General features: G+C 50.9%; 1 protein-coding gene across 2 annotated transcripts in view; it reads right to left on the bottom strand.

Moving 5' to 3' along the window:
- PRKCA (protein kinase C alpha) overlaps positions 1-27132 on the bottom strand; it is a 386579-nt gene that overhangs the window by 78469 nt on the left and 280978 nt on the right. For both annotated transcript variants that reach the window (XM_047759338.1, XM_047759339.1), the window contains exons 6-8: positions 5350-5506; positions 4220-4354; positions 3683-3779 (exon numbers count right to left, since the gene is read on the bottom strand). In XM_047759338.1, coding sequence (XP_047615294.1) covers positions 3683-3779; positions 4220-4354; positions 5350-5506 — 389 coding nt within the window. The remainder of the gene's footprint in view (positions 1-3682; positions 3780-4219; positions 4355-5349; positions 5507-27132) is intronic.

The following is a 27132-nucleotide window of genomic DNA, read 5'->3' as shown; positions in this document are numbered from 1 at the left end:
TCTGGCTTTGTCTTTTAGGCAGATGCACTCCAGGGAGATGCTGCATTACAGAGTGGGGTCGTTGCCAAGCCGCCTGGGATTCTTCTTGGCTCTTAAGAGCTTCGCTCACTGACCATTCTGTTGGCCACAATGCTAGAATCAAGAGTAAAGCGGAAATCTTTCCCCATATTATTAGCAGATAAAATACGAATGCAGTGGCCAAGCTGTAAATGCTCATTTGATTTTTCTTTCATCGGAAGGAATGACCTCTGATTTCTGGGGAAGGATCTGAAAACCACATTGAGTTAACTCTTTCTGGAAAACAGAGCTCGACACAGAATACCTCTATATGGACTAGAGGTTCTGCAATCCCACTGGGTAAGGCTTGTACCTAATAAGACTAATCACCATGCTGTATTTTAGCCAATCAGGATTCACCATTGAACTTGAGATGGAAAAAATAATTGTACTCAGTTGAATCAAACTGTTACCAGAGGGTGAGAAAGTATCTGTAAAAGTATTTGCATGTGTGTGTGTGGTGTGGTGGAGCGGAGACCAGCAGGATGGACGGCAATTATATGGAGAGAAAGGTACAAAGAGGGGCCTCTGTAGGCACTGGGAAGCAATCACACGGTGGCCGGGGCCTGAGAGGGAGGAAACGGGGAGAGGGCTCAAGGATGCTTCCTATGTCCACTCCTTTTTTTTTTTTTAGGGCCACATCTGTGGCATATGGAAGTTCCCAGGTTAGGGGTCGAACTGGAATTGTAGCTGCTGGCCCACACCACAGCCACAGCAATGCCAGATCTGAGCCATGTCTGCAACCTACACCACAGCTCACAGCAACACCAGATACTTAACACACTGAGTGGGGCCATGGATAGAACCCGCGTCTTCATGGATACTAGCTGGGTTCATTACCCCTGAGTCACATCACACCTTGATGTCACTGGGACCTGGTTGGGGAAAGCAGGCTGTCACCCAGGACTGCTCAAGGGACATGGCCTGGCACGCTGCCTCCCCACAAACCGTCTGGCACTGGGGAAATGCTGCAACTTTCCCATGGCCAGACCTCACCATCAGACGCTGGAACCCCTACCTGACATCCCAGAGGAACATCCCACTCGAACTGCAGCACAAGCTCTGTCAGCCTCTTCGGGAGACAGACCATCAAGTGGCTCCCCATCTTTTGCAGGGCGCTTTACAAATGCTTAAATAAATGAGCTCACGTCATTCTGGGAAAGCCCAGGAAACGGGATCTGTAAAGACGCCGAAAGCAAAAGTGGCAACACGTTCATACCGGTGCCCCGAGCAGGGAACTCAGTGAGCTGGACGTGGAGGCTCCACGCCCCCTCGGCTTGCCCCACGTGTGCCCCCGGCCCCTGGCCTAGCGCTCTGAGGTCCACAGCTGCCCCAGGAGGGAGCTCTGTCTCCAGCACCCCCAACCAGTCTCCGGAGAGAAACGCTGCCTTTCTGGCCCCAAACCCTCTGGCCCAGGGTTGTTTTGTTTCTTGGTTTTTATTGGGTTCGGAATGCTGACATTTACAAAAAGCTGAACTCGCTGCCCAGAAAAACAGGAAGGTTGCTCACCAGGGATCCGTGGAAAGAAGCCTAAAGAGCAGGTCAGTATTCCTCCCCCGGCACCTCGGAGTCTGGGACGTCACCAAGTGTGACACCCAGTGCCGTCCGCCCTGGGACGTGCTCTCACCCTTCGGGACTCCTGACCCTCTGACCATAATGACCTGGGCTGCGGTTCGGGACACAGGTTCTTTCTCACTCCGTGGGCGGCTCCTCTGAGCAAGGGGATGGCTGAGCAGTGCTGGTACACGGTGCCCTGAGACTCCCTCTAGAAGCTTTCATTTGCCAGAGCGGCGGCGCTGGGTCACAGGGGATGGGGCTCAAGGAAGCAGCCTTCCTGCCCAGGTTCCAGGCTCCTGTTTCTGGCGGTGGGGTGGAGGTGGGAGCAGGCCGTGAAGGGAAGAAAGAGCTAAGCCTGCACAGGTCCCAGCAGGTGCCCACACCTGCATCCTTACATCATAAGGCCTCTTCGGAAGGCGCTCTGTTTCCCATGTCTCTGTAGTTCTTTACCTGTGTTTTCTAAGAGCAGAGACAGTAAGCTGGTTCCCAGGGGGCAAATCCTCCCTGTGTCTGAGGCCACAGACGGGTGTCTAAGTTCAAGTTTTAGTGTTTGACCTACACCAAGTTCAAGCTTTAATTAGCTGCTAATACCAAAAGAAATGAGCACACGTCAAAAGACAATCCAGACTCTGGGCTTCTCCTGAAGAGCTGAAGGCCTGGTGGCAGCAAGTGACCCTCATTCAGGCCTGTCCCCAGTCAACTGCTGCTGGAGCACAGCTGCCACCGGTGGACAGGGCCTGGGCTTGCCCTTGTCCCTACCCCACCCAACTGTCCCACTAACTCTGATGTCCGCTGTCAGCTGCCGATCATCTGTGTTCTCTGTGACTCCTTTCACTCCTTTACGCGCCTCGGGGCCCCCAGGCTCCCAGCCCCGCCCTTAAGTATTTGCCCCCCCCCCCCTTAACCGAACAGCAGTGAAACAAAGCACGCTGAACATTTTCATGGTTTACATCCTTGGGAATTCACTCCACCCCGATCTGCTTCTTTGGGATGAAGTTTTATGTGGGAGAAGGAACAAGCAGGGGGAACACAAGACCATCCGCCTCCCATCAAGGTCAAGAGTGCAGGATCTCTGTGCACGTACGTGTGGGCACGTGTGTATTGCTGTAGGGTGGGCGGATTCCAGGGGTTCCTAGCAAGTCTGAGGACAGGCAAGATTCCAAGAGGAATGAGCCTCAGTCCGTTACTATACTGGATCCCTCCAACGGCCAATAGGCAGGTGATGAGAGGAAACAGTGAGAAGTTGTGGCTTAGGACATAAGGCGGATGTTTAGGGGAAAAGGATGTTCATTGAAAGCTGAGATGCCTAGCAAGCAAAGAGAAGTAGGGATGGAGAGGAGAAGACAGACAAGTGAGGCGGGGAGAGGGAGAAAGGACGGAGGAGGGCAGGCAGGGGACAAAGGAATCTGGGACAGAAGGTGATACACATGTCCAGTGGGAGGAAGAGGAAGAGCTGGCCTTTTCTAAAGATCTGGAGCAAAACTAAGATGCCGGCAGGGTAACACCTAAATGAACTCCTGCCAATTTTTTTTTTTTTTTACATTTTTGGCAGCCTCATGGTGTATGGAGTTTCCGGGCCAGGGATCAGATCGGAGCTGCAGTCACAACCTAAGCCGCAGCTATAGCAATACCAGATCCTCAACCCTCTGTGCCAGGCTGGAGATTGAACCCATGTCCCAGCGCTCCCAGGACACCGCTGATCCCGTTGTGCCACAGCGGGAACTCCAACTTCCTTTGGAAGGACACAGTCCTTCTTCCTAATGAGGATGCCATACGGAGAATCCCCACTGTTTCCCACCAACGTGCAAACCCATGTACTACGCAGAAACCAATCACGCTCACTTCTGGGTTATTTCCGATCTCCATCCTCTAAACAAGAACAGCCACAGAAGGTCAACAGCTTGCAAAGGAAGGTGATTGCACCACGTTTATGTTTTTAAAGAAAGGAAAAGATTAACACTGAAATTCCTTTTTGCCTTTCTGCAGTGGGACCACAAAGACCCGGCCCCTCCTGGAGTCAGGCTCTCTGAAAGGAAAGGCAGTTCGGGTCATTCTGTGGGATCCTCACCTCGAATTTCTGCCTGAGCTCCACGTTTCCTTCTTCATCTCCTTCTGGAATGGGCACATTGTAGTACTCACCTTCTTCCTGGTTGAGCAACTTGTACCTTGTAGAGACACGGGAGAGAAGGAGGGGTGAGACCCTGCGTTTGCAGCGGCCGAGGTCAACCTTCCCCTTCCAGCTCCCGTCTGGCTGTCTCTGATATGTGTCTGTGGGGAAACTACAGCCAGACAACTTCATACCCAGTGGTCATTTCATTTTTTTTTTTTTTATGGCCACACCTGTGGCATATGGAAATGCCCAGGCCAGGGACTGAATCCGAGGTGCAGCTGCAGCAACGCCAGATCCTCTCACCCACCGTGCCGGACTGGGGATTGAACCCGGTCCTCTGCAACGACCCGAGGTGCTGCGGCTGACTCTGAGCTCTCTGCACCACAGCGGGGACTCCTCAAGGGTCATTGCAGACTTAAATCAGTTTGTTTTCTGAATCCACAACCACTCTAATACTGTCAGACAACTAACTCTTGGCTCCCACGGCTCCCTTACCATCCGCTGGCCGGCATCTTCATCAGCTCCGAAACTCCGAAGGAAAGGGAGCCCATGAAGTCGTTCCTTGTTGTTCGGTCCCAGTCCCAGATTTCTACAGACAGTCGTCGGTCTTTATCTGAAGGTTTTAATTTGCTATGGAAGAGAAACACACACACACACACCACAGTTATCTTGATCATGTTTTCTGGGGGGGAGACATCACATGCTTATGATCTGAGCCTGAGATCTGACAAAACCTAGTATATTCAATTCTCTTCCTGCGGTCCTCCATCACCAACAAAGTACCAGCCCCTTGGGAACCAGAGCTCTAGACGAGGGGTCAGCCAACTATAAGCCACTGGCTGAATCCGGCCCGCCGCTTGTTTTGGTAAATGAAGTTTTATTGGCACACGGCCATGGCCATGTTTCAGACACACGTTGCCTACGGTACTCTTACTCTAGAACAGCATGGCTATGTCTCAGCAGCAGAGACTGTATGACCCATTAGGTCTAAGATATTTGCTATCTGGCCCTTTACAGAGCAAAGCTGGACAGCCTCTGCTCGACATACTAGACAGCTACCTCTGGTCGTGTACAGATACATGGCAGCTCGTGCTTGTGGCTCAGGTGCACTGAGTGCTTCCTGGCCCCTCCCTCCTTCCATTCCCTCTCCCCATTCCTTCCTCTGAAATCCTGGCACTCCTTTCAGGCCCATTTTATTTTATTTTATTTTTTGCTTTTTAGGGCCACATCCGCAGCATATGGGAGGTTCCCAGGCTAGGGGTCTGATCAGAGCTACAAGTGCTGGCCCACACCACAGCCACAGCCATGCGGGATCCAAGCCGTGTCTGTGACCCGCACCACAGCTCACGGCAATGTCAGATCCTTAACCCACTGAGCGAGGCCAGGGATCGAACCCGTGTCCTCATGGTTACTTGTTGGGTTCATTAACTGCTGAGCCAAGACGGGAACTCCTATACAGTTCTTGGTAAACCAACTTTCTATCGATCAGACAGGAGTGCTCACAGCTACCTGTCTGGCAGCAGTGGGAGGGCCGAGGTCACACTTAAAGACATTTCTAAGAAGCCCAGCTCGTCACTGCTGACAACGTGGAGCCAGGCCATCCGTTAAGAAGAGGGACAACTTACAACGTGAAGGACTCGTTCCACTGGGGGTTGAGTGTAGAGCGGATGGTCTTGGTTTTTTGTTTGCTTTCGTTCTTGGGATCAGGAATAAGTTTCAGCTTCACATAAGGATCTGAGAGCCCATTAGGATCCATGGGGATTAGATTTTTTGCGTCTCGTACTGTGGAGAGACAAGGAAGAGTGAGCAAAGGTTACCAGGACAGAACAGATCCACGCTGCCCCAGGCCCTGTGTCAGGATCAGCTGGATGAGAGACGTCGAGATGCTGCAGAAGGGGGAGGAGGTGAGGACCAAAAGCCTCTGACCCTCCACATGAGAAAAACTGCCCACTGCCACCCCGACAGAGATGGGGAGGCCTCACACGGGCCCTTGCGGTCAAGCCTTGAGCCTCAGACTGGCCTGGTCCAGCAGCACCCGCGACATCTGGCTGCCTGGTAAAAATGCAGAAACCTAAGTTACACCCCAAACCTGGTGAAGCAGAATCTGCATTTTCTTTTGCTGTGCCTGCAGAGGTTCCTGGGTTAGGGATCAAACTCGCGCTACAGCAGTGACCCGGGCCACTGGAATAACCATGCCAGTTCTTGACCACTCAGGCAGCAGGAACTCCAGAATCTATATATGTTTATTTTTTTACTTTTTGTCTTCTGTCTTTTTAGGGCTGCACCCACGGCATATGGAGGTTCCCAGGCTAGGGGTCGAATCAGAGCTGTTGCTACCGGCCTACACCACAGCCACAGCCCTGCCAGATCCGAGTTGCGTCTGCAACCTACACCACAGCTCACGGCAACACCAGATCCTTAACCCACTGAGTGAGGCCAGGGATCAAAACCGCAACCTCATGGTTCCTAGTCGGATTTGTTTCCGCTGCGCCACGATGGGAACTCCCAGAGTCGGCCTTTTAACAAGACTGGGAGAATGGGCCCACCTCCCCAACCTAAGCAACCAGCAGACTTGTCCAGCGCCTGGCAGTCCTTGAACTCCTCAGAGAAGTCACCTCTTTCCTTTGTATAGGCTGGTGATTTCTAAACTGGCCGCACATTAGAATCACATGGGGGGGGGGGCCTTACGCATTCCAGTGCTCACGACTAAATTAGAATGTGTGTGGGGGGGGTAGTGTTTAAAAGTTCCTGGGTGATTCCAGCCTGCAACAGGGGCAGGGACAACTGGGCACACAGCTGTAACGCAGGATCTGCTGTGCAGGTCTGAGGCCTCGCTACGCCAAGGGCAGGTCTATGGACCGGCAGCACCTGGGTGCTCAGGGGACAGTTGGACCCCTTAGAATGAGGACCCTCACTTTCGTAAGCCCCCCGGGATGCCAAAGCACATTCGAGATTGAGAAGCACTCACAGCAAAAGCAAAATAATTAGGAGGAGTGACCCCTTGACCCACAGAGGGCAGCAGGCTCACAGATGCAGCTGGTCCAGGCTTATGGCACTGAAGGGGCTTTGAAGCCACCACAAGTCAATGAAACAGGCCCTTATCTTGCACTGTGATGAGAAGGGACAGAGGCCTGTGTCCGCACGCCCCAGCTGTCTTCTGCACCATCTTCCCCACGGTGGCTGAAATTTCCCATCACTAGGGTGCCGAATTAGCCAGGCACCAATGGGTCCACATCTAACTGGGACCAGGCTCTCTAGGCCCTTGGCTTTCACACTGTGGCCCCTGGACCATCAGCATCACCAAGTCAGAACTCGGGGGTGGGGGGTGGGGGTCGGGTGACTGGTGTTTCCCAAGCCTCCAGGTGATTCTGATGAAAAGTTGGTGAACCACTGCCCCAGCCTATTAGTATAGATCATCGGCTCAGTTCACTATTAAATCAAGAATTTAGAAGAACCTTAGAAGAAGGGGCTGGATCTGGCAATGGGCACGGATGGAGGAGCGGATGGAAGGATGCTAAAAGTACTGGGTCTTTGGGCACAGCTCTAAGAGCAGAAGTCAAGGGTGAGCACTGCCTAGCACTGGTCTGAGGACACTGTGAGTGCTGACATCTGCGGGCCAACAGCCTAACATCTTTCTTGCCCAGAAGCCTTAGCACAGGAAGGTGACAGATGGGACCATGTTCAGAGTCTGAGGAGGAAGGGGCTGGCTTAGGGCCACTAGTCACAGAGAAGCCAGGCACATGCTCTCCACGCACCACTTACACCTTCCAGGGATTTTTCCCCTAAGACAATACCTAGCTCCATCCAGCTGGGAGTGGACAGAACAAAAGCAGCACGCATGCCTGCAGCCACGGGCTCTGCAGCCCAGCAGACCCTGCTTCCAAATTCTGCCTCTACCGTGTAACCCCAAATACTGGGAAACTTAAGTTCTTGAGCCTGTTCCTTTATCCGGAAACAGGAAGAAGCATATTTCCAGTAATAGAGGGCTGCTAGCACAATTAAATAATGTATACGAAGTGTTTTAAATGGTTGGCAGCTTGGGAGATAGCAGAAAAAAAAAAAAAAAAAAGACTGCACGACGTGAGTACTTACCACGTCCCAGTGTTTCAGACACCATCCTCTGCCCTCAATTTCAAAATCTTCACTGAGCTAGGGGCTCTCCAGGGGACATGGTTCCCTGAGAATTCCCTCAAGCTCAGGTTTTGAATGCAACGCAGAAGGTCTGCCCTCCTCATGGATGCTAGTCAGATTTTTTTTGTCTTTTCAGGGCCGTATACCCATGGCACATGGAGGTTCCCAGGCTAAGGGCTGCAATGGAGCTGCAGCTGCCAGCTTCCACCACAGCCATAGCAACTGGGGATCCAAGCTGCGTCTGTGACCTATACTACAGCTCACAGCAACGCTGGATCCTTAACCCACTGAGCAAGGTCAGGGATTGAACCTGCGTCCTCATGGATGCTAGTCAGATTTGTTTCTGCTGAGCCACGACAGGAACTCTAGTCTGTTCTCTTAAAACAGCAACCTGAGTATCACAAAAGATGTAAAGTTTGAGCATAAAAATGAAGCTCTCCCATAAAGAATGGGAAGGGCCAAAGGTTTCTCTCCCATTAAGCCTTAGAATGAGAATCAGATGCTTTTTAAAAGGCAGAACAAGTTCCAGAATGTCTAACATGGACGCTACATCCCAGATAAACTGACGAGGAACCATCAAGGCTGCCAAGGGTCCTGCTGGTTGTGGAAGGATTGTGGGTGCTGACTTTCTCATCTGCAATGGACAGTCCTGCCAGCCAGCACACGCAGGATCATTTAAGGCTGATCTCTTCTGAATGGTGATAAGTTAACATCTGGATGGGATTTAAAGCTGCAGGCTTCCTACTGGGATATCATCATTTCAGTTGGAAACAAAAAGTTATCAACTCCAGCGCTCACTGATGTAGATGGTGGATTCAAATTTCTATCATAGCAGAGGACAGCCCACCTGAATCAGTGTCGGGAGCCACCAGCTTGGGGTCTCCTCTGCTCAGACTGTGGGCTCTGGGACCAGGCTTCCTGTGTCTGAATTCTGGCTCTGCCACTTTGTGGTTCTATAACCCTGGGCAAGACACTGACTCTCCCTGTGCCCCAGTTTCTTCATCTAGGAAATGCCGAGAATCACATAGGTTCCTACATGTAAGGTGCTTAGAACAGTGAGAGGCACACAGTAGGAGCACAACAATGAGTATTTTTTTCTTTTTAGGGCCGCTCCCGTGGCATATGGAGGTTTCCACGCTAGGGGTCGAATTGGAGCTGCAGCCGCTGGCCTACACCACAGCCACAGCAATGAGGGATCCGAGCTGTGTCTGCGACCTACACCACAGCTCACGGGCAACACCGGATCCTTAACCCAGTGAGCGAGGCCAGGGATCGAACCCATGTCCTCACAGACGGGGTTCTTAACCCACTGAGCCACAAGGGGAACCCCCCAATGATGAGTATTATTGCTGCTGTTACTTCAGGTTTCTGGCAGGGAACACAACCCTGAATGCTTCCTTGTTCAGAAACTGGACTGACAGCTTAGGAAGAGGCAGGCGAATGCTGTGAAGAACAGCACAAGGTGGAAACTGCCTAACACGGCTGCACCTGCGTGGGGTCAGCGGCGTCTGAATCTGAGCAGCAGCACCCAGAGGTCTCGGGAACAGGAGCAGGTGTGGAGCAGCCGGAAGAGAGGCTGGGCAAGAGGGAAGCAGAGCAGGCCAGGTGGGGAGGTGGATGAGAGGAGGCGTGGGAGGCAGGGGAGAAGGGAGGGGAATGGGATGAAGACGAGGGGTCAGAGGTCAGTGAGGACGCTGTCCCTGCACGGGCAGTGGTGGGGCTGGGGACCCTGGGGGAGCGGTTCTCCACCCCAGCTGCACACTGGACATGCCTGGGATGTTTTAGTCAAAGGATGACGCCCCCAGGAAGTCTGATTAATGGGTCTGGGCGGAGGCCCAGGTATCAGCCTAGGCTTCCCAGATGCGTAGTGTCTGAGGCCGGAGAGGCCTGGCCATCGTTCTCAAAGTGTGGTCCCTCGCCTGCATCATTTGTACTGCTTGAGACCTCAGACTATTGTTTACATTTTAAAAAAAGGACTCACTCTTTAATAGTCAACATTTAAAAATTATTGAAAATTTATCACTATGGTAAACCGAAAATCAAGACTGCCTGCCATAAATAGGAAGTCTCTCGGGATGGACTATGATGGAATATGAGAAAAAGAATGTCTAAATATGACAGGGTCACTACGCTGTACGGCAGAAATGACATAACACTGTGAATCAACTATACTCTAATAAGAAAAAAAAAGTACCCATAAAAATGAACAAGATGAAAATTGAGCCGTGTTCCTTCTTTCCAGCTGATGCGGCCGCGGGGCTGGCCTCTCGGTTACAAAGCAGGAGACTAACAGGCGTCAGAGCGCGAAGGCTATTCCAGCCCTGGAGAGGGTCTTTCTCCACGTTACAACCAAGAGGGAAAGGAATTTGAAAAGGAATAACTTTCTCACCATGTAAGTTAATGCTGCTGCTGCTTCTTCTTTTTTTTTTTTTTTTTTGTCTTTTTAGGGCCACACCTGTGGTATATGGCAGTTCCCAGGCTAGGGGTCCGATCAGAGCTACAGCTGCCGGCCCACACCACAGCCACAGCAGTGCCAGATCCAAGCCGTATCTGCGACCTACATACACCACAGCTCACTGCAACGCCGGATCCTTAACCCACTGAGCAAGGCCAGGGATCGAACTCACAACCTCATGGTTCCTAGTCGGATTCGTTTCCACTGCGCCATGACGGGAACTCCAGTTAATGCTTCTTAATGTCAATTCAGTACCTTTAGAAACCATTCCAAGGACAACCAAAAGTCAGAGCCCATCAGTGGTCACAGGTCAAGGGCATGGATTATTTCACGGCCTACAAGGGCCAGGAGGTCCAAGAACTGACCAGCAAAAGTCCCATGGCTCCTTTCTTGCCTCTCGTCTTCTACAAGAAGCAGATTGTTTTGACCCAGAGAATCAAGACAGGAAAAAAAAAAAAAAAAGAAAGAAAATCACGCTGCTCTAATAAACTCTTGATAAAGAGACTTTCAGGAGGTGCCAACTCAAGTTCTGAAAAGCAGAGAAGCCGCTCCCCTGATTGCAGCTGCACTAACTGCGCTCTCCAGATGGGTGGGCCCCAAGGGGACCGCAGGAGGCAGGAATCCTGCCCACCCCCCGCATCTCATTAGCAATTCCACAGCCCCATGAGAACACATCTGCACACGGCATTGGCCGGTTCAGCATGCAAGTCTGTCGCCCCAGAACCTCAACAGAAATGTAGAATACTGATTATATTACCATCTTTGGGTTTGAGAGACCTATTTTGAAAGGATCGGCTGTCAAGTCCCACAAGGAGAAAAACCAACCCGAGTTGAAAGATTATATAATTTCCAGATAATGTAAAAGATCAGTTCTGGACAAAATCCCTTCGGATCGGGTTATGGAGACTGAGAAAGAGCTCTGCGGTGCCCAGAAGTACCTGATCGAGGTGGCCGGGGGAGCTCAGCACATGCGAGAGCTGAGTTAGTGTTTAGGCACACGGGCCGCCTCCTCCTGAGCTCAGAGGGCTGGGTGGCCCCAGTCACACTGGAGAATCTACATCGGAGGCGCCCCTGGGTAGATGGAACAGCCAGCACTTAGGAATGAAGTCAGGGATTTGGCCAAAGGCCTGCTGGATGGGGTGGGGGTGGGAGGTGGAGGAGAGGATGCAGGCAGGTGGGAAGGGAGACCTCCAAGCCTCGGCGCAGAGGAGCAGGCCACACCCACGAGATCAGCAGCCAGTGATCCTCTACGCACATCTGAGGACCCCCTGTGACGGGCTCCCTGCAGGTGGTGGCTGACTTCTCAGGGGAAAGGTCACTCAGTGGCCAGAAGTGTTGGCAGCTGGGCTCAAATTCTTGCGTTGGTGCTTATTAGCTTGTCTGACTCTGAACAAGTTACCCCACTTCTCGGTTTTGTTCATCTACAAACTAGGAACAATAACAGAGCCTGCTTCATAGCGTTCAGAAGGTCCAGAGCAAAGGAAGTGTTACATAAGCATTAGCCGTTATGACTCGCGGTCCCCTCCGGTTAAAACACGTTTGCTCCCTTCACCATCATCATCGTTGTCATCACCACCGCCCGATCCTCCCGGCCTGTCCAGAAGGCAGGGCTGTTTCTTCAAGATAAAGGAACCAACCATATTAAAGGGACAGTTGCTATAGGACTGGAATTTCCAGATCTGGGGGTTGGGCCAGAGTTTAACAGTCAGCTCCTAGCTGTTCCAAAAGAGTTTGGGATTCAAAAAACCCAATTCAGTGCAATCCTTGATCCATTCAGAGAATGGTCCAGACGGTCTCTCTCTTCTTTTTTTTTTTTAAGATTTGTATGTTTTCTATTATAGTTAATTTACGATGTTCTGTCAACTTCTGCTCTACAGCAAAATGACCCAGTCACACTCGCAGACACACATTCTTCTTCTCACATCGTCTGCCATCCTGCTCCATCACAAGTGACTAAAGTTCCCCGGGCTGTAGGCAGAGGTCCAGACGGCCTCATGACCCCAAGAGTACATGCAGTATGAGTTACCAAGGGTAAAAGGACCCACCCAGGGGCTCGTCACCTAACTTAAAAACACCCCCGAACCCACCTGCCTGTCTCCCTCCCACCCCAACCCCACCTGCCTGTCTCCCTGGGGATTTTTAGCCTCACCTTCGGGCCTCAGGGTGGGGCACAGGGCACTTGGTCTACGACATGTGAAGGAAACGCTTTGTTGAGGACATACTACGCCCCCTTCATCTGCAGCCTGGGCTGCCCTTCTCTGACCCACAGGAACCTCGCCCGGCAGAGTTCATATCTGGGTGGGGACACTGTTTGGTGGAGGCACAAAAAAGTGCCTCTGAATCCAAGGACAATGTGGCCCTTCAAACGGTCTGTTTGCTTTCGAGAATGAGTCTCTATTTTGTGTGCCCTTTCCCCCGCTCTATGAGCACCCTTGTTCGGGGCTTCTGTTTAAAATCCAACAGCAAGCACAAAGGCTCAGAACATGGTCTTGCAGTGAAGGGCAGGCTTGTTCCGTGAGCGCTGACCCAGGGACCCCTCCCACCACCAGCCTCGTTCCACAGCAAAAGCCACATCAACAAAATTCTATAGTCCCACCACTCACTGTGCAAAAGCAAAAATTATGTTTTCCAACACTATAAGAACAGCCCCCTGACAAATTCTTCCTTGCTTTTACATTATCAAGAGCAAAAGAGATGTGGGTACAAAAAGGTATGAGGGACAAGCAAGGGCAGAAAACCAGCGAAGGAACCTGGTGTCAGTTAATACCTGGCAGCAGCGTGATGGGAGGCCTCCCAAGTCCATGACCCATGTCCTCAAACAGACACAGAACATGCATTTATCAAATAATTTTGATAATTACTAGACAGATGTAGCACCTCCTTTCAGAGAACGTTAGACCCAGAAGTTAATTGCTTATAAAAATGACTGCATTTGAATGCAAGTTTAATGTCAGGGAAAGTGGATGTGTTATTTTGTTCCTAAGAGAAAATGACATTTGACAAAACAGCATGGAATGTATCCAACAGTGTCTAATCCCCCACGAAAACGCTCAAAATAGCCGTTGTATGCAGACCACAAGGGGCCTGTTGGGTGGGTTGTATTTTATTTTTCAGCCCTATAAGCATTCACTAGGCTCTGGCAGAAGAAACAGAATGAATGGAGTCGGGGGCGGGGGAGAGGTTCAGATTCGGAACATGTTTAGACCCTGCCAAATTAAGGCCTGCTGGCGGAGTCGGGCACTCCATGGCTAAATGGGGTGCATTTAAGAACCTCCTGCCTCAGCTGAGATACTGGGACTTACCTCCAACTTGTGCCTGCCTTCTGCCAGCGGGGCGGCTACGTTATCATTGTAACAGGTACGGCAGTATTCACTTCCCTTGGCTGCTGGAACAAATTACCACCAACTGGGTGGCTTAAAATAACAGGGATTTATTCTCACAGTTCCAGAGGCCAAAAGCCCCATGTCACTGGGCCAAAATCAAGGTGTGGGCCGGACCCCGTTCCCTCTGGGGGCGCCAGGGGAGAATCTGTGTTTCGCCTCTCCCAGCTTCCCGTGGCTGCTTCACGTGGCTGTGGCCACAGCACTCTAGTCTCTGTTCAGCCTCCAGGCCGCCTTCTCCTGTGTCAGGTGTCCCTCTGTCTCTCCTCTAAGGACACTTGGGAAGGCATGGAGGGCCCACCTGGAATAACTGGATAATGTGGCATATTCTCCCCACATGCAGGTGCTTAGACACTTCAGCACACCTGCAGGGACTCTTCTTTCAAACAGGGTTATGTTTACAGATTCCAGGGACTCAGATCTGACGTCTTTCGGTGGCCACTGTTAGGCCTACCACAGGTAGGGCTGAGGAGGTTCTTTTAGGGGTGATGCAAATGGTGGCTGCACAGCCTCGTGAAGAGACTGAGGATCACGGAACAGTATGTACCCTTTACAGGTGAAGTTACAGTACGTGAATTCTCTCTCAATAAAAAGACCAGGCACCTTTGGTGACAGATTTCCATGTGCCTTACGACACCTGCTGACTCGATTCTCACAGTGCTCCTGTGATGCCCGTTTTCCTGATGAAGGAACCGAGGCAGAGATGTTACGTGACTTGCTCAAGGTTGGGCATTCAATAAGTGATGCGATCAAGCATGCAACTGAGCCTGGGCAGTGCGTTCACCCCCGTTCAATCCTCCTAAGGCGGCCTCTGCATCCAGGGACAGCCGTTAGTGGAGAGCAGGGTAGCAGGCGTCTTCTCTAAAGGACCAGATTGTAAAAAATTTAGGCTGGGCAGGCCACAACACCGCCCCCGGGACCACATACGTGTGCTGCCGTGGAGCGAAGCAGCCAGACAACATGTAAACAGGTGAACACGCTGTGTACCCGTCGAGCTTTCCTGAAAAGCAACAGGCCATGGGCCAGATCTGGTCCTCAAGCCACAGTTCACGGATCCCTGACACAGACCCAAGACCACTCACCGCCCCCCCCTACCCCCGCCCCGAATGTTTGAGGAGGAATCGACACGGGAGTGGAGCCCCGACATCCTGGTAAGGACTCTGCTGTCTTCTGGTTCCTTTTGAGCCTCTTGAACTCTGACCTTATCCTAAAGCTTGGGAGGGATGAGGAGAGACTGGGCATCTTCTAGCAGGAACTGGGGTTTGCCCTTGTCCTCTGCGGTTGCGTCTGCCTCAGACGCTTCTTTCCCCGCTGCTGGGGGAAACCCAGTCTGCCGGGCAGTTGGCTCTGCTGGAAAAACCCTATTTGCAGCCTCCTCCCAGGAACCTCCAACCAGGCCATGACCTGCTGCAACGTGCCACCCCCCTCCCCCCACCCCGTGTACAGCCAAGTGCAAACAGGGAACGGCGATAAGGCATCGGTGGGGCAGCTCTTTACTCCAGCAGCAGCTGTCTCAGACAAGAGCATTTTGAAGGAATGTGTGCCCATCAGCCCTGGATGCAAACCAGTGGACCTGTTAGAGGGGCGATGGCACAGAAGAGGCCCCTTGGGCTTCCCGGTCATCGAGCGACCCGGCGGAGGTAACTAAGGGCCTGTCCTGCTCAGAAAATTACCCTCCCAATAGCTTAGGCGCCTCGTTCAGGAGCATCTCATGTGGCTGATGGGCTGGATGAGCCAGAAGAAGGGAACACCCCTCAGTCCGCTGCGCAGAGCAAGGCTCCATCACGCCACCGCCACCGCGTTCCCACGCTGCCTCTGGACGCGGCCTCCCGGGCCACGTTACCAGGATGGACACTCTGTTCTCAAGGCTTGTTTTCGCCTTTACAGGGGCCTCTTCTGACGATGCTGCAGGGGGAGAAACTGTGTCTCGGAAGCTGCCAGTCTCCTCACGTCGCTCCAAGTCAGTTCTGCGCCCAGAGCCAGAAGTCCCCAGCAAGTGTTGGGGGGAAACGGGGTGGAGGGAGTGACAGATTGCTTCCGGAACAGGACTTACCAAACGCCCTTCTCACCGGATGCTTCGGGGGCGGCCAAGCTGTCTAGCAGCAGGCCGGGCTCCGGGACTGGGGAATCTGAGTTGAGGCCTCCCAGACTGTCAGAGAGACGAGCCCTGGCAAATGTGGGGCAGGTCACAGGTGGTGGCGGGACGCTGCGAAGGGCCAGAATCGGCAAGGCCACAGCCAGGTCAGCCCGGGTCACTGTGGAGACGGGCCCTGCACAGGCTCCAGCTGGCACAGATGCACATGGGCTCTAATACTGGGTGATGTGACCACCTGAAAACCCTCTAGGCCAGAGTCTTCATTCTCTTTGAGCCACAAGCTCCTTTAAACAATATTACAATGTTGTTGTTGTTGTTTTGGCTGCTCCAAGGCATATAGAGTTCCCAGGCCAGGGATCAGATTGGAGCTGCAGCTGCAGCAATGCGAGATTCTTAATCCACTGTGCCAGGCCGGGGATCGAACTCACGTCCTAGTGCTCCCAAGACACTGTCGATCCTGATGCGCCACAGAGGGAACTCCGACAGTTTTCGTAACAATTTTAGGGTGCCTAGGGCCCTGGGTTGAGGACCTCGGCTAATGCCTCAAGAGCCCGGTTCTCCGACGACAGAGGGAACTTTTCCTTTCACCATCCCCTTCGGAACCCCACGCGAAGGGAGAGGAGTGTTTGGCGGGGCGGGGCGGGGCGGGGCGGGGCTGGTGGGTGTGCGGCGGGGTGAGGGGTCCTGGGGAGTGAGAACCGGCTGGGAGCTGCTCTTAGACAGGAGGCTGGGGGAAGGAGGTCTGCCCCTGGGGCTGCCAGGTTCTCCCTGAACTCACGGGCGCCCACTGGTGGTCAAGCACAATCTGACACAAGGAGGTGACACTCCTCCAACAATTCTGGGTGAGGAGTGGAGCCGAAGGGGAGAGCTGAGGGCGAGCCCATCGGTCTGATTCAATAGAGCAAGTCAGCCAGGAGAAAGAAAAAGCCACACCATCTGCTCACGAGTGAATTAGAATGGAGACACTTTTCAAAAGTTCCCGTTGTGGCTCACTGGTAAGGAAGCCAACTAGGATCCATGAGGACTCGGGTTCGATCCCCGGCCTTGCTCAGTGGGTTAAGGATCCAGTGCTGCTGTGAGCTGTGGAGCTCAGATCCTGCACGGCTGTGGCGGTGGCTGGCAGCTACAGCTCTGATTTGACCCCTAGCCTATGAACTCCCATATGCCACAGGTATGGCCCTTACAAAAAAAAAAAAAAAAAGACAACCCCCCCCCCCAAAACAGAGAAACTTTTCAACCACAGCTTGGGTAATGCAGTATTTTTGAGGCTCCCAATCTAGAAAAGAAGTCATCAGACTGTGTTCTCTACCATTCACTTAAAATCCCATCTAAATTTTAGGGACGCTCCATACTTGGTTCCACATTCACCTCGTGGCGGTGGCAAGACTTCAGACTGGGCATTGGTTCTGACCGGTTTATTGTTATGTTACATAGTTAGCTGCACCTGATCCATCATACTTAGTATTTGTACAACCCCAAATACCCATTCCACAGCAAGGAGGCCAGTCTCTGCTACTATTCTGAAGTCCTGCTCCCTAGTGCAGCAGCATGATATAGACTCAGTGACTGTTGCCTAAATACATGAATTGCCATGTCACCTCTGTCCCGTGCTTCTGGGTTCTGCTGTCCCATTCCTGGGCCCCTGCAGCACACTCCTCCATCTCTCCCAGGGCTACCAGCCTTTGCCTTGGCAAAGACCCATTTTCTCTGACCTTCCAACCCCACTGCCAGCACAGCCTACTGAGTTTCATCTCTGTGTAACAGTGTCAAGTTACTGCAGACTCAGTAACTTGAGAGCAGGGGCTTGAACCATTTGCTCACCGGACAGCACAGGGCAGCGTACAACCTGTGACAGCCCCGTGGGTTCTTGCTGGGCTGTGAAAAGCTAAAGCAGACCCAAACTTGCCAGCGTCTCATCTCTGGGCTGCAGTACATAAAGTGTCCATTTGGAGGGACTCTCGGACAAGGAAAAATCCCACAGGCCTTTTCAATGGAGAATAAAGCCAGGCCAAGAGGGGAGTCAGGTGCTTTTTTGAAAATGTTAATTGCTTTGAAGAAAGCATCCCTGAGGGAGCTCAGTGGTAACAAACCCAACTAGTATCTATGAGGATGTGGGTTTGATCCCTGGCCTTGCTCAGTGGGTTAAGGATCCGGTGTTGCCGTGAGCTGAGGTGTAGGTCGCAGATGTGGTTTGGACCTGGCGTGGCTGTGGCTGTGGCTGTGGTGTAGGCCCATAGATACAGCTCTGATTTGAACCCTAGGCTGGGAACTTCCATATACCACAGTGCAGCCCTAAAAAGGCTGGAAAAAAAAAACCCTAAAAATAAAAAACGGGTCCCTGAGCTCACAAAAGCTAAAGGACATATGACCCAGCTCCAGCTTTCAGAGGAAATACCCGGGAAAGCGCCACTTAGGCTGGCAGAAGGCCGTCATCATGCACACCTTTTCAGGGTTAGGATTTTCAGGGATAGGATGCAAAGGGTGTCATCAATCAAAATGAACAATTTTTCTCTTTTTGGCTGCGCCCATGGCCTGTGGAAGTTCCCAGGCTGGGGATGGAACACACATCACAATAGTAACCAAAGCTACGGGCAGCAAGAAGGCTGGATCCTTAACCTGCTGGGCCACCAGGGAACTCCACACTGAACGATGTTTGACTGGGTAACACTGACTGTGCTTCTGTGAACAAACTGGGCTCTTGGTGCTGTTCAGCTTGCTCCACTGCATCTAGTTATGCTGTGCTGCGTTTGCTGTAATCATCTGTGTTGAAACCCACAGAATTTTGGATTCAGTTTCTTCCATGTTAAGAAAACGTGATCCATACATTTTCTCACATGTGTTCTCTTTCTTGCCAAAGGCAAGAAAAGCAAAACACACTAAAAAGACACCTGCTCAGCCATAAGCCATCCCTGCCCCACCCCAAGTCACCCACCCGTAACTCGGGCTCCAAGGACACACACCATCTCCCACTTTAGGACCTATTTACCGAATGTTCGGTTTCGTTGGCGAGACTCACTGCTTGGTGACAAGCATGTAATTTTTGTCCCAATAAATCCGATGACCACTCAGATCCCAGAAAACTTGAGTCAGCAACTCTTCAAGCAAAGCCCATCAAATTTATGGAAGAGAACTTAGAAGAGTTTGGTGTGAGATGAGAAAAGGCAACATTTGGTCCTTGGACAAGAATTAGCAATATTTCACTCCTTTTTCTCTTCCAGTTAGTGGAAAATAACAATTTCGATTAAAGTTCTATAGCCGCGGCATTCCAAATGGAAATTGGTTGCGAGAATCTTTTCTAGGTTATGAGAGCCCAAAGTGATTCTGTATACACCACGTAGGACGGTTTTAAGAGGTATGTTTCTTATTGTGAGAGGAACAGACTCATAAAAAATTGAAATACCTAAAAGTATACAGAAGAAAATTAAAATCACCTATATACTTCTTCTGTGAGAGAGTTGTTGGCATGTTGGTGTATTTACAGCCAGTCTCTTTGCTCTGCATCTTTTTACATGAGATATTTATTTTCACAGAATCATATCAAGGAACAGTCTTAGAACCTGGGTATGTAACATAACAAGGCGTATGCTTTGAAAAGACTCTAAATGCCTAACATGCCATTTTCCAGCTATTTCAATTTATTTAATGGTTCAGTCCTGTTTCAGTCCATCTATGTAGATGACATTTCTTCACCTTTATATATAAATGACATGGCAACGGATCACCTCCTTGCATCAATACTCATCTGAATGTCTGACTTTTTTCCCCTCAGGGAATATTATTTGAAGTGGAGTGAAGGAACAAAATCATTCAAGACTCTTGCCATATATTGTCAAATTGCTCCCCATAAAAGTTGTATCAGAGTTCCCGTTGTGGCTCAGTGGTTAACGAATCCGACTGGGAACCATGAGGTTGTGGGTTTGATCCCTGGCCTTGCTCAGTGGGTTAAGGACCCGGCATTGCTGTCAACTGTGGTGTAGGTTGGCAGCTACAGCTCTGATTAGACCCCTAGCCTGGGAAACTCCATATGCTGTGAGAGCAGCCCTAGAAATGGCAAAAACACAAAAAAAAAAGGCGGGGGGGGGGGAGGTTGAGCAAACTCCTCCTTTAAAAAAAAAAAGTCATGTCGTGTGTGTGTGTGTGTGTGTGTGTGTGTGTGTGTGGTGATAAAAGTTTAAATAACATTGTAATTTTGGCTTCTTCAATTTTGAAATTTAACATTTTCCCCCCGATACGGTTCTTCGGCCATTCGTATTCTTTTTCTTTGACTTCCTCCTTGTTCAAGTTTCGTATAGGATGTGAAAGAATTTTCCTATGCTTCAGCCATAATAAAGAACGAGATAATGCCTTCAATGGATAGACCTAGAGGTTGTCCTGCCAAGTGAAGTCAGACAAAGACGGATGTATCACTTCTATGTGGAATCTAATAAAAATGATACAAAAGAACTTATTCAGGACAAAGAAACAAACTCACAAATTTAAAAATCAAACTTATTTATCAAAAGGGAAACCCTGGGGAGGATAAATTGGGGGAGAGAATGGGACTGGTACACACACTACTACGTATAGAATAGATACCTGTCAAGGACCTGCTGTATAACACGGGAAAAGCTATGCAATATTTTATATACGCATATATATACACACACATACGATATTATATATATGATTCAGTCTGCTGTACCTAAAACTAATACAATATTGTAGGTCAATTATACTCCAATAAAATAATAAAAAAAAGATTTTTTTTCCTACCATGTCAGAAGAGCTCTTTAGACGTGAATGAATGATAACGGCCCTTTGTTGTATTTGCTGCAAGTGTTACTCAGATTTCATACGTGACGCTTCTAGAGACACGGCAGCTTACGTTTTTGTACAGTTACGTCTCTCACATGTTTCCTTCGTCACTTCTTCCCTGTTTTTCACATTTAGAAAAATCCTTGCCTTTTCTGAGATTAGCCAAATGTTCATTTATATTTGCTTTTATTATTTTGCCTTTTTTTTTTTTTGCTTTTTCAGGGCCACACCTGTGGCATATGGAAGTTCCCAGGCTAGGGGTCTAATAAGAGCTATAGCTGCCAGCCTACGCCACAGCCACAGCAACGCCGGGCTGTGTCTGCGACCTACACCACAGCCACAGCAACGCCGGATCCTTAACCCACTGAGCATGGCCAGGGATCGAACCTGAAACCTCATGGTTCCCAGTTGGATTCGTTTCTGCTGCACCACGACGGGAACTCCCGTTTCCTTCTTATATCCAGCTTTTCAATCTATTTGAAATTTATTTTGGTGTGCAGCATGAGGTCAAATCTACTTTTTCTTCCAAATGTTCAGACAACTTTCCCCAGAACATCTGTGACAAGAGCCATCTCCTCTCCACTGGGTCGTTGTGGCTTCTGCTTCTTTATACTGGGCCATCTCTTGGAGCTCTTGCAACAAGCCTACATGTTAAATTGTTCTCTGTTGCCAAATTAATCTCACAAAACAGTCCCGACACGTTGTGAAATATAGCCTTTTGCAGGCAGGTGCGTCGTTTCATTACTTGGAGCAATCCCACTTCAGCTGATTTTGTTGTTGTTGTTTTCTGGATTTTTTTTTTTGTTGTTGTTGTTCTCCTGTTAAATCCATTATTCTCAGTGTTCATGGATTTTGCTTTACGTTGATGGGGTTGAGGACATCCCACTCGCAAAATAGGACTCCGCGGCAGACAGAATACATTCAGCTGAAGGGACTTGAGAAACGGCAGGTGCAGGAAGAGCTCTGACCTTTCCCACCTCCCCTGAAGCAGGTCTTAGGACCCTCGTCTGAGAAGCCCCTGCCCTTCGCCCAGAGGAGAGGAGCACCCTTATCTCCGAGGACGGGGAACCCTGCGGGGGGGGGGGGCGGGGAATGCAGTGAGCAGGCCTAAGGCTCCCCCCGTTGACTGCACTGAGCTCACATCCTTCTGTCCTACGAGTTTCCGCAACTTTTCCACTTTCCATCAAACCCGGTACAAACCCCCCCAGGCTTAACAGTTTCTTTGGGCCTTCATTGCCTTCTGAAGGCCTGTAAGTCATATAAAACTGATCTTACATAAATATGTTTTTCTCTTGTTGTCTTTTGTTACAGAGCCCCAGCTAAGAACCTGCAAGAGTAGAAAGAAAAAGATTTGTTTTTGCCTCTCCTACGAGGTTTAAGTTTCATTCACCGAATATGGATACTGATTTCTTAAGGCAGTCTTTCCTTTGTATTGTTTACACTGAAGTACAGTTGATTTCGGAAGCTGTTAATCCCTGCTGTACCTCGGAGTGGTTCCCATCCCCACATACGTTCTTCTTTACATTCTTCTCGTGTGGTTTATCCCAGGATGTCGACTACAGTTCCCCGTGCTGAAGTTTTGTTGAAAAACAAAATCAGAGAAAACTATGGGCACTTTAAACCTGTGTTTGTTAAGCACAAGTGTCAGAACCTTGCAGCCCGACTTGGAACCCCCGGCTTGTAGAAGGGAAGCTGAGACTGGGAGTGAGTGGTACCAGGCACAGGGTCCCCCGGCGGGCGGCAGGGAGGGAACAGGCGACCCGACTCTGGTGCCTTCTTAACGTCTGCAGGGAGCTGCCCCTCCACTCGCTCTCCTTATCACTCTCTTGCCTCCTTTACTCTCTGCTCTGTGTTTAGTCCTTTGCTTTACTGTGTTCTGTTTGCATGAATCCTCTTCGGGAATTTCAGAAAGTGTAAATCTTGCTTTACTTCTATGGATGACCGCCTTCAAGATTCAGCCCCACTTTTTAAAAACTCTACGTTTCTCGGATCAAAGCGTAAAACGGTGTCTCCTGACCCCTCCCTCTGATGCACGAGGACTCGGATGAGCCGTGTTCTGCCTCAGCTTCTGTACTGCTGCCCATCCCATTTTCTGTTTTTGTGTGTGTGAGACCCTAAAATTATCTAGAGTTTGGGATTCCTAAGTGTTGCTAGAATTTTTATGACTTAGAGTCTTCAATAATTTTTTTACACCAGGACATCAAAGTGATTTTAAATGCTTGCTTTTTATCCTAGTACACTCCCATTTTTGAACTTTTAATTTTGCTTCCTTTTCACCTTTCATCTCTTTAGCTGGCCTTTAAATAAGTCGATTTCAAGAAAGGCCTGCGGTTGCTGTATATTCGGAGCCCTCGCGTATCTGAGAACCCATTCTATGAACACCAACTTGGCTGGGTGAGACATTTGGGGGAAAAGCTTTGTTTCTCCAAACTCTTTAAGTGATGCTTCCTTCTCATCATCCTTCTTCCTGGGAATGACTCCTAAATATGGGGCGGGGACACAGGGTGCCTTGGAGAAGACAACAGCTGTGGCTACTCTCCTAGGACGTAGGTACCAAATTCTGCATATAATATTGGCGGCTTTCTGGACCCCCTGGAGCTGGGATGGAGACAAGGGCGGGACTGAGGCTGGGGGTACCTCCCAGATCTGGAGATAAACACTGTTCTTCTACTGCTGCCAGGTATTTCATACAGATCACTTGGAAAGACAGAATCAGGTGTGGAGGAAAGTATTTTTGCAAAGAACTCAGATCAAGGGACTTGACATTTGGAACTGAAATGAAGTGATTCCGTTTTCCTCAGGTATGAGGAAATGCAGGAAGCAAGAGTCATCCACACACTGGATCAGAGCTTTGCCACGTTCCCTGAGGGGGACAGAAGCCTCCTAGATATGAAAGACCAGCCCGCGTCCAGCAGGAACCTCTCCAAGGAAGAGAGAGAAAGCAGAGACACCGAGGCAAACTCCCTGCGAAACTGGCCCGAGAAGTGTCTGCATGTTTAACTTCAGGGGCTTCTGACCCCAGCAGCACAGCGGCCGCTGTCTTGAGATGAATGTTCATCTTAGCTCAATGCTGTGAAACGCTAATGCCCTTATTTTAATTCCATGTTCACCTGGCAGTGTTCTGAGTCCAATGCGAGAGAAGGCACGAGCCCAGTGGATTTCTGCTGCTGGCGGTCTGTGGGCCGTGTTTTCAAAGGCAAGCCAGTAAAATGGATGCACTGTGAGTCGCCTTCTGGGCATCTTAACTACCCCAGAGAGACGGCTCTGGTCAAGCCGAAAGACACGTGCAGTTTCCTTTCTCCCTGAAAATGAATAGGCCGGCATCCTGGTGTATTAGCCAGGACTATACTAGAATTGGAATTGGTCTCTAGGGGCTGGGGCCTGGGCCAATTCTGGGTGAACCTCGGAGCCTCTGACATGCCAGGCCAGAAGGAGCAGCCCCCGGCTCCTGCCTTTAGATGCTGCTGCGTTTCCACACATATGTCTGATCTGGGTACCAGGGTGCTCTGGCCCAATGACCCCCCATCCCCAACACCATCCCAAAGCTATGGATACTTTATTGTGTTTAAGAAAATAGCGTCAAGCGTTGCCACCTGGCGTGGAGGAGGGGGTGGTCAACAGGCTTGCTGGATAGATGGCAATGGGTCCCGGGGGCACTTGGCCCACCTGAGACCCTCTCTGGCCACTCCTGCCTGCGTTCCCAGGCCCAGCAGTGCACTGGCTTCTCTGGGCGCCCCTTCAGGCTCTCACAATCACCAGCCTGCACCAGAAACACTGGGCTTGTGTCCTCGTGGAAATGCCCGGGGCACAAAGCAGAGATGCTCTGCCCAGGTTCCAGTTCTAGCTCCATCTTGTCACCTGGCAGGTCCCTGACCCTCTAAGATTCCACTCCCTCGTCTGTGAAATGGAGATCAGAAGAGTCTCACCCAGGAGGAACCGTATGAAATGGAATCATGCGAGTCACATCTGTGGCACAGAGCCTGGGACAAAACAAGTAATGAACAACCCTCAGCTGGTGGCGGTGTTATCAGTCCCATCCAGGAAGGAAACCAGCCGTCATATACACACACACTATGTGCCAGGCACCCTTGTACATGCAGGGGTTCCACACAGGAAATAAGCCTCGTAAGTGCCCTGGGTCCGTGGGGCCAACACTCCAGTGGGCACAGAACTTTCTACTTTCAGAGACAGCATGGAAAACTGGATAGATCTCTCTTGTTCTGGATCGGTCTTGGTATCAAACCAGATGCACACCTTCAGGGGTGCCCCTGGAGCAGGAAACGATGAGTGGGACACTGCGCCCGGGCTGGCATGAGAGCTTCAGGCCGCTAGACTTTCGGTTCTGGGTCTCGCTGAGAGAGCTTCTGTCTAATGTATTGACTGAGACGAAGGCCAGCAAACTGTGTGTGTGGGGGGAATCCTGCCTCCCAGAGCACTTGTGCACACTGAAGAAGATAAGCTGCAACCACGCGGCGGTAAACGGCGTCGGCTAAAAGCAGAGAGGGAGGGACCGGGGATGGTTCTCTCCCGGCACTACAGACCCGCTCCATTTGTATTTCTGGCTGCATAATTATCATTTCCTCTGCGCCGCCCCCATCCCAGGGCTGCTAGAACATTTCTTTACAAGAGGAACAAGGTGACGAGAACAGAAAGGAACGCGGTGAGAACCAGAGCTCGGCCCGGCAGGCCCGTCTCCAAGGGTCCCTCGCTTTCCGTCAAGAGGGCTTAAGCCCAAAGAGCCAGGGAGGGGGCAGAGAGGCACCTCCTCCTGCCCTTCCTCCTCGGCCCCCTCAGCCTGATGACACCCCCTCTGTCCATGCTGAAAATAGACTGAGCTGAACTGCAAATAAGCGAGGAGATAAAATTAAATTAAGGCAGGCCTGGCTCCCAGGCAGTCGCTAATAAAATCATAAGCATTCGCATCAGTGTGGCAGACAAACACAAAGATGTTTATTGGTTCTTTTCTTTTTTTTCACCTTAAAGTAGCTGAACCCTCAAGAGACAAAGCCCCGTGAAACCAGTCTTCAACCGCCTTTATACGAGGGACACAGGGCAGAACCCTTGGGGCTGGTTACCAACAGCCATTTGTTCTTGCCAGCTCACCTGAGGGGAGGGAGCCCCATCCTCTGATGGCCTCTGTTGGGCTTCCCCCCCAGGAACGCAATGGCCGAGCATCCCGTGGGATGCCTGCTTAGCTGGCCATAGCCCTCTGTCTGTGGTAGGAAAGGGGTCAGCTGTCCCACCCCAGGGCTGCTCCCATCACCTGCATGAGCAACGACTCTCCCACACATTTTGGGCCACCAAAGAGCCGATTCTCCTAGGGACATATTCATCAGGGGCTCCTGGAAGGTGCTTGCCAATAGGAAGCTTGTATTAGTATTTGCCTCTGCAATACTGCCGTCCTCAGAGAGAGACATAACAACAAGCCATCATGGCCCAGCTTCTCTATCTGCTGTACCACCGCAGGCCTTAATCTGGGAACACAAAGTGCAAGATACACACTAAATAAATTCCTATGTCAGGGAGAAAAGATTTTCACCTGGCAAAGCCTCTTATCGCCTCAACCACAGTTTAAGAACATCTGGATGTTCCCATTACCTGTGGGATCTTTCACCAGCTGAGCCCGTCTGTCAACACTTCAGACCTTCGTGGATGGGCTGACCTCGTGCACCAAACCTAAAGCAGCACCAAAGGAATCCCGAAAGAGACGAGACTGGGGGCTGAGTACCTTGGATGCAAAACTTAATCCGGTGAAATAACCAGCCTGCTTGTACACCACTGAGCCGTAGTGCTAAGGCTGTCAGTGGATTAGAAAAACAGGTAAAGAGAAAGGTTAAACAGGAAGACAGCCAGGGTGACAGAAGCCACAGGCCAAAGGCTGCACAGGGTGATGCCCCACGAGGCTTCACGAGGGGGTCGTCTGAGATCCGCGCCCTGGGGAGGACTTGACGGGAAGGCACCGGCCGTCCGGGGCAAGATCGCCACTGTTTATAAACCAAGCAGGAGACACATCATTTTCCTGACCACAGGAGGGACAGAAGGAGGTGATTCATGGGTAAAATGTACCTTTTCTTTCCCCGGAAAGAGGCGGAGAACCAGAGGCACTGGGAGCGGGTCACCAGCTAGTTCATTCTTGCGGCTGAAAGCAAAGCCTCAGGGGTGCGAGGCACAGGGCTGCCAGGCCCACGTCAACACCACCACCTGCAGACCGTGCTGCCCAGAGGGAGGGTTGTTTCAGGCCAAACAGCGCCAAATGCAGGCTGAGGGGCTTTGTCCAGGGCCTGGGCCCTCATCCAGCAGCTCCACCCTCCCTGGACCACTTGTTCTGCATCCCGCTGTGGCTCCTTTCAGAGAGCTCACTTCCTGCGAGTACCGCCATCACCCAACCTCTTCTCCATCCACACCACGGACACACAACCTGGTGTGCTGTTTCACAGCATCTGAATGCGCAGGGTTAATTAACATGCTGGGTGGCTGGATTGGACAAACGTCGCTGAATCAAAACGTTTTATCCTTGCCTGTTTCCAGAAACTGGCCAGGCCGGGAGTACACT

The sequence above is a fragment of the Phacochoerus africanus genome, chromosome 14 (assembly GCF_016906955.1).
Source record: "Phacochoerus africanus isolate WHEZ1 chromosome 14, ROS_Pafr_v1, whole genome shotgun sequence".
In the NCBI taxonomy this organism is placed as follows: domain Eukaryota; kingdom Metazoa; phylum Chordata; class Mammalia; order Artiodactyla; family Suidae; genus Phacochoerus; species Phacochoerus africanus.
Note: the sequence above shows the minus strand (reverse complement) of the source record. Positions and strands in the feature narration are given on the sequence as shown.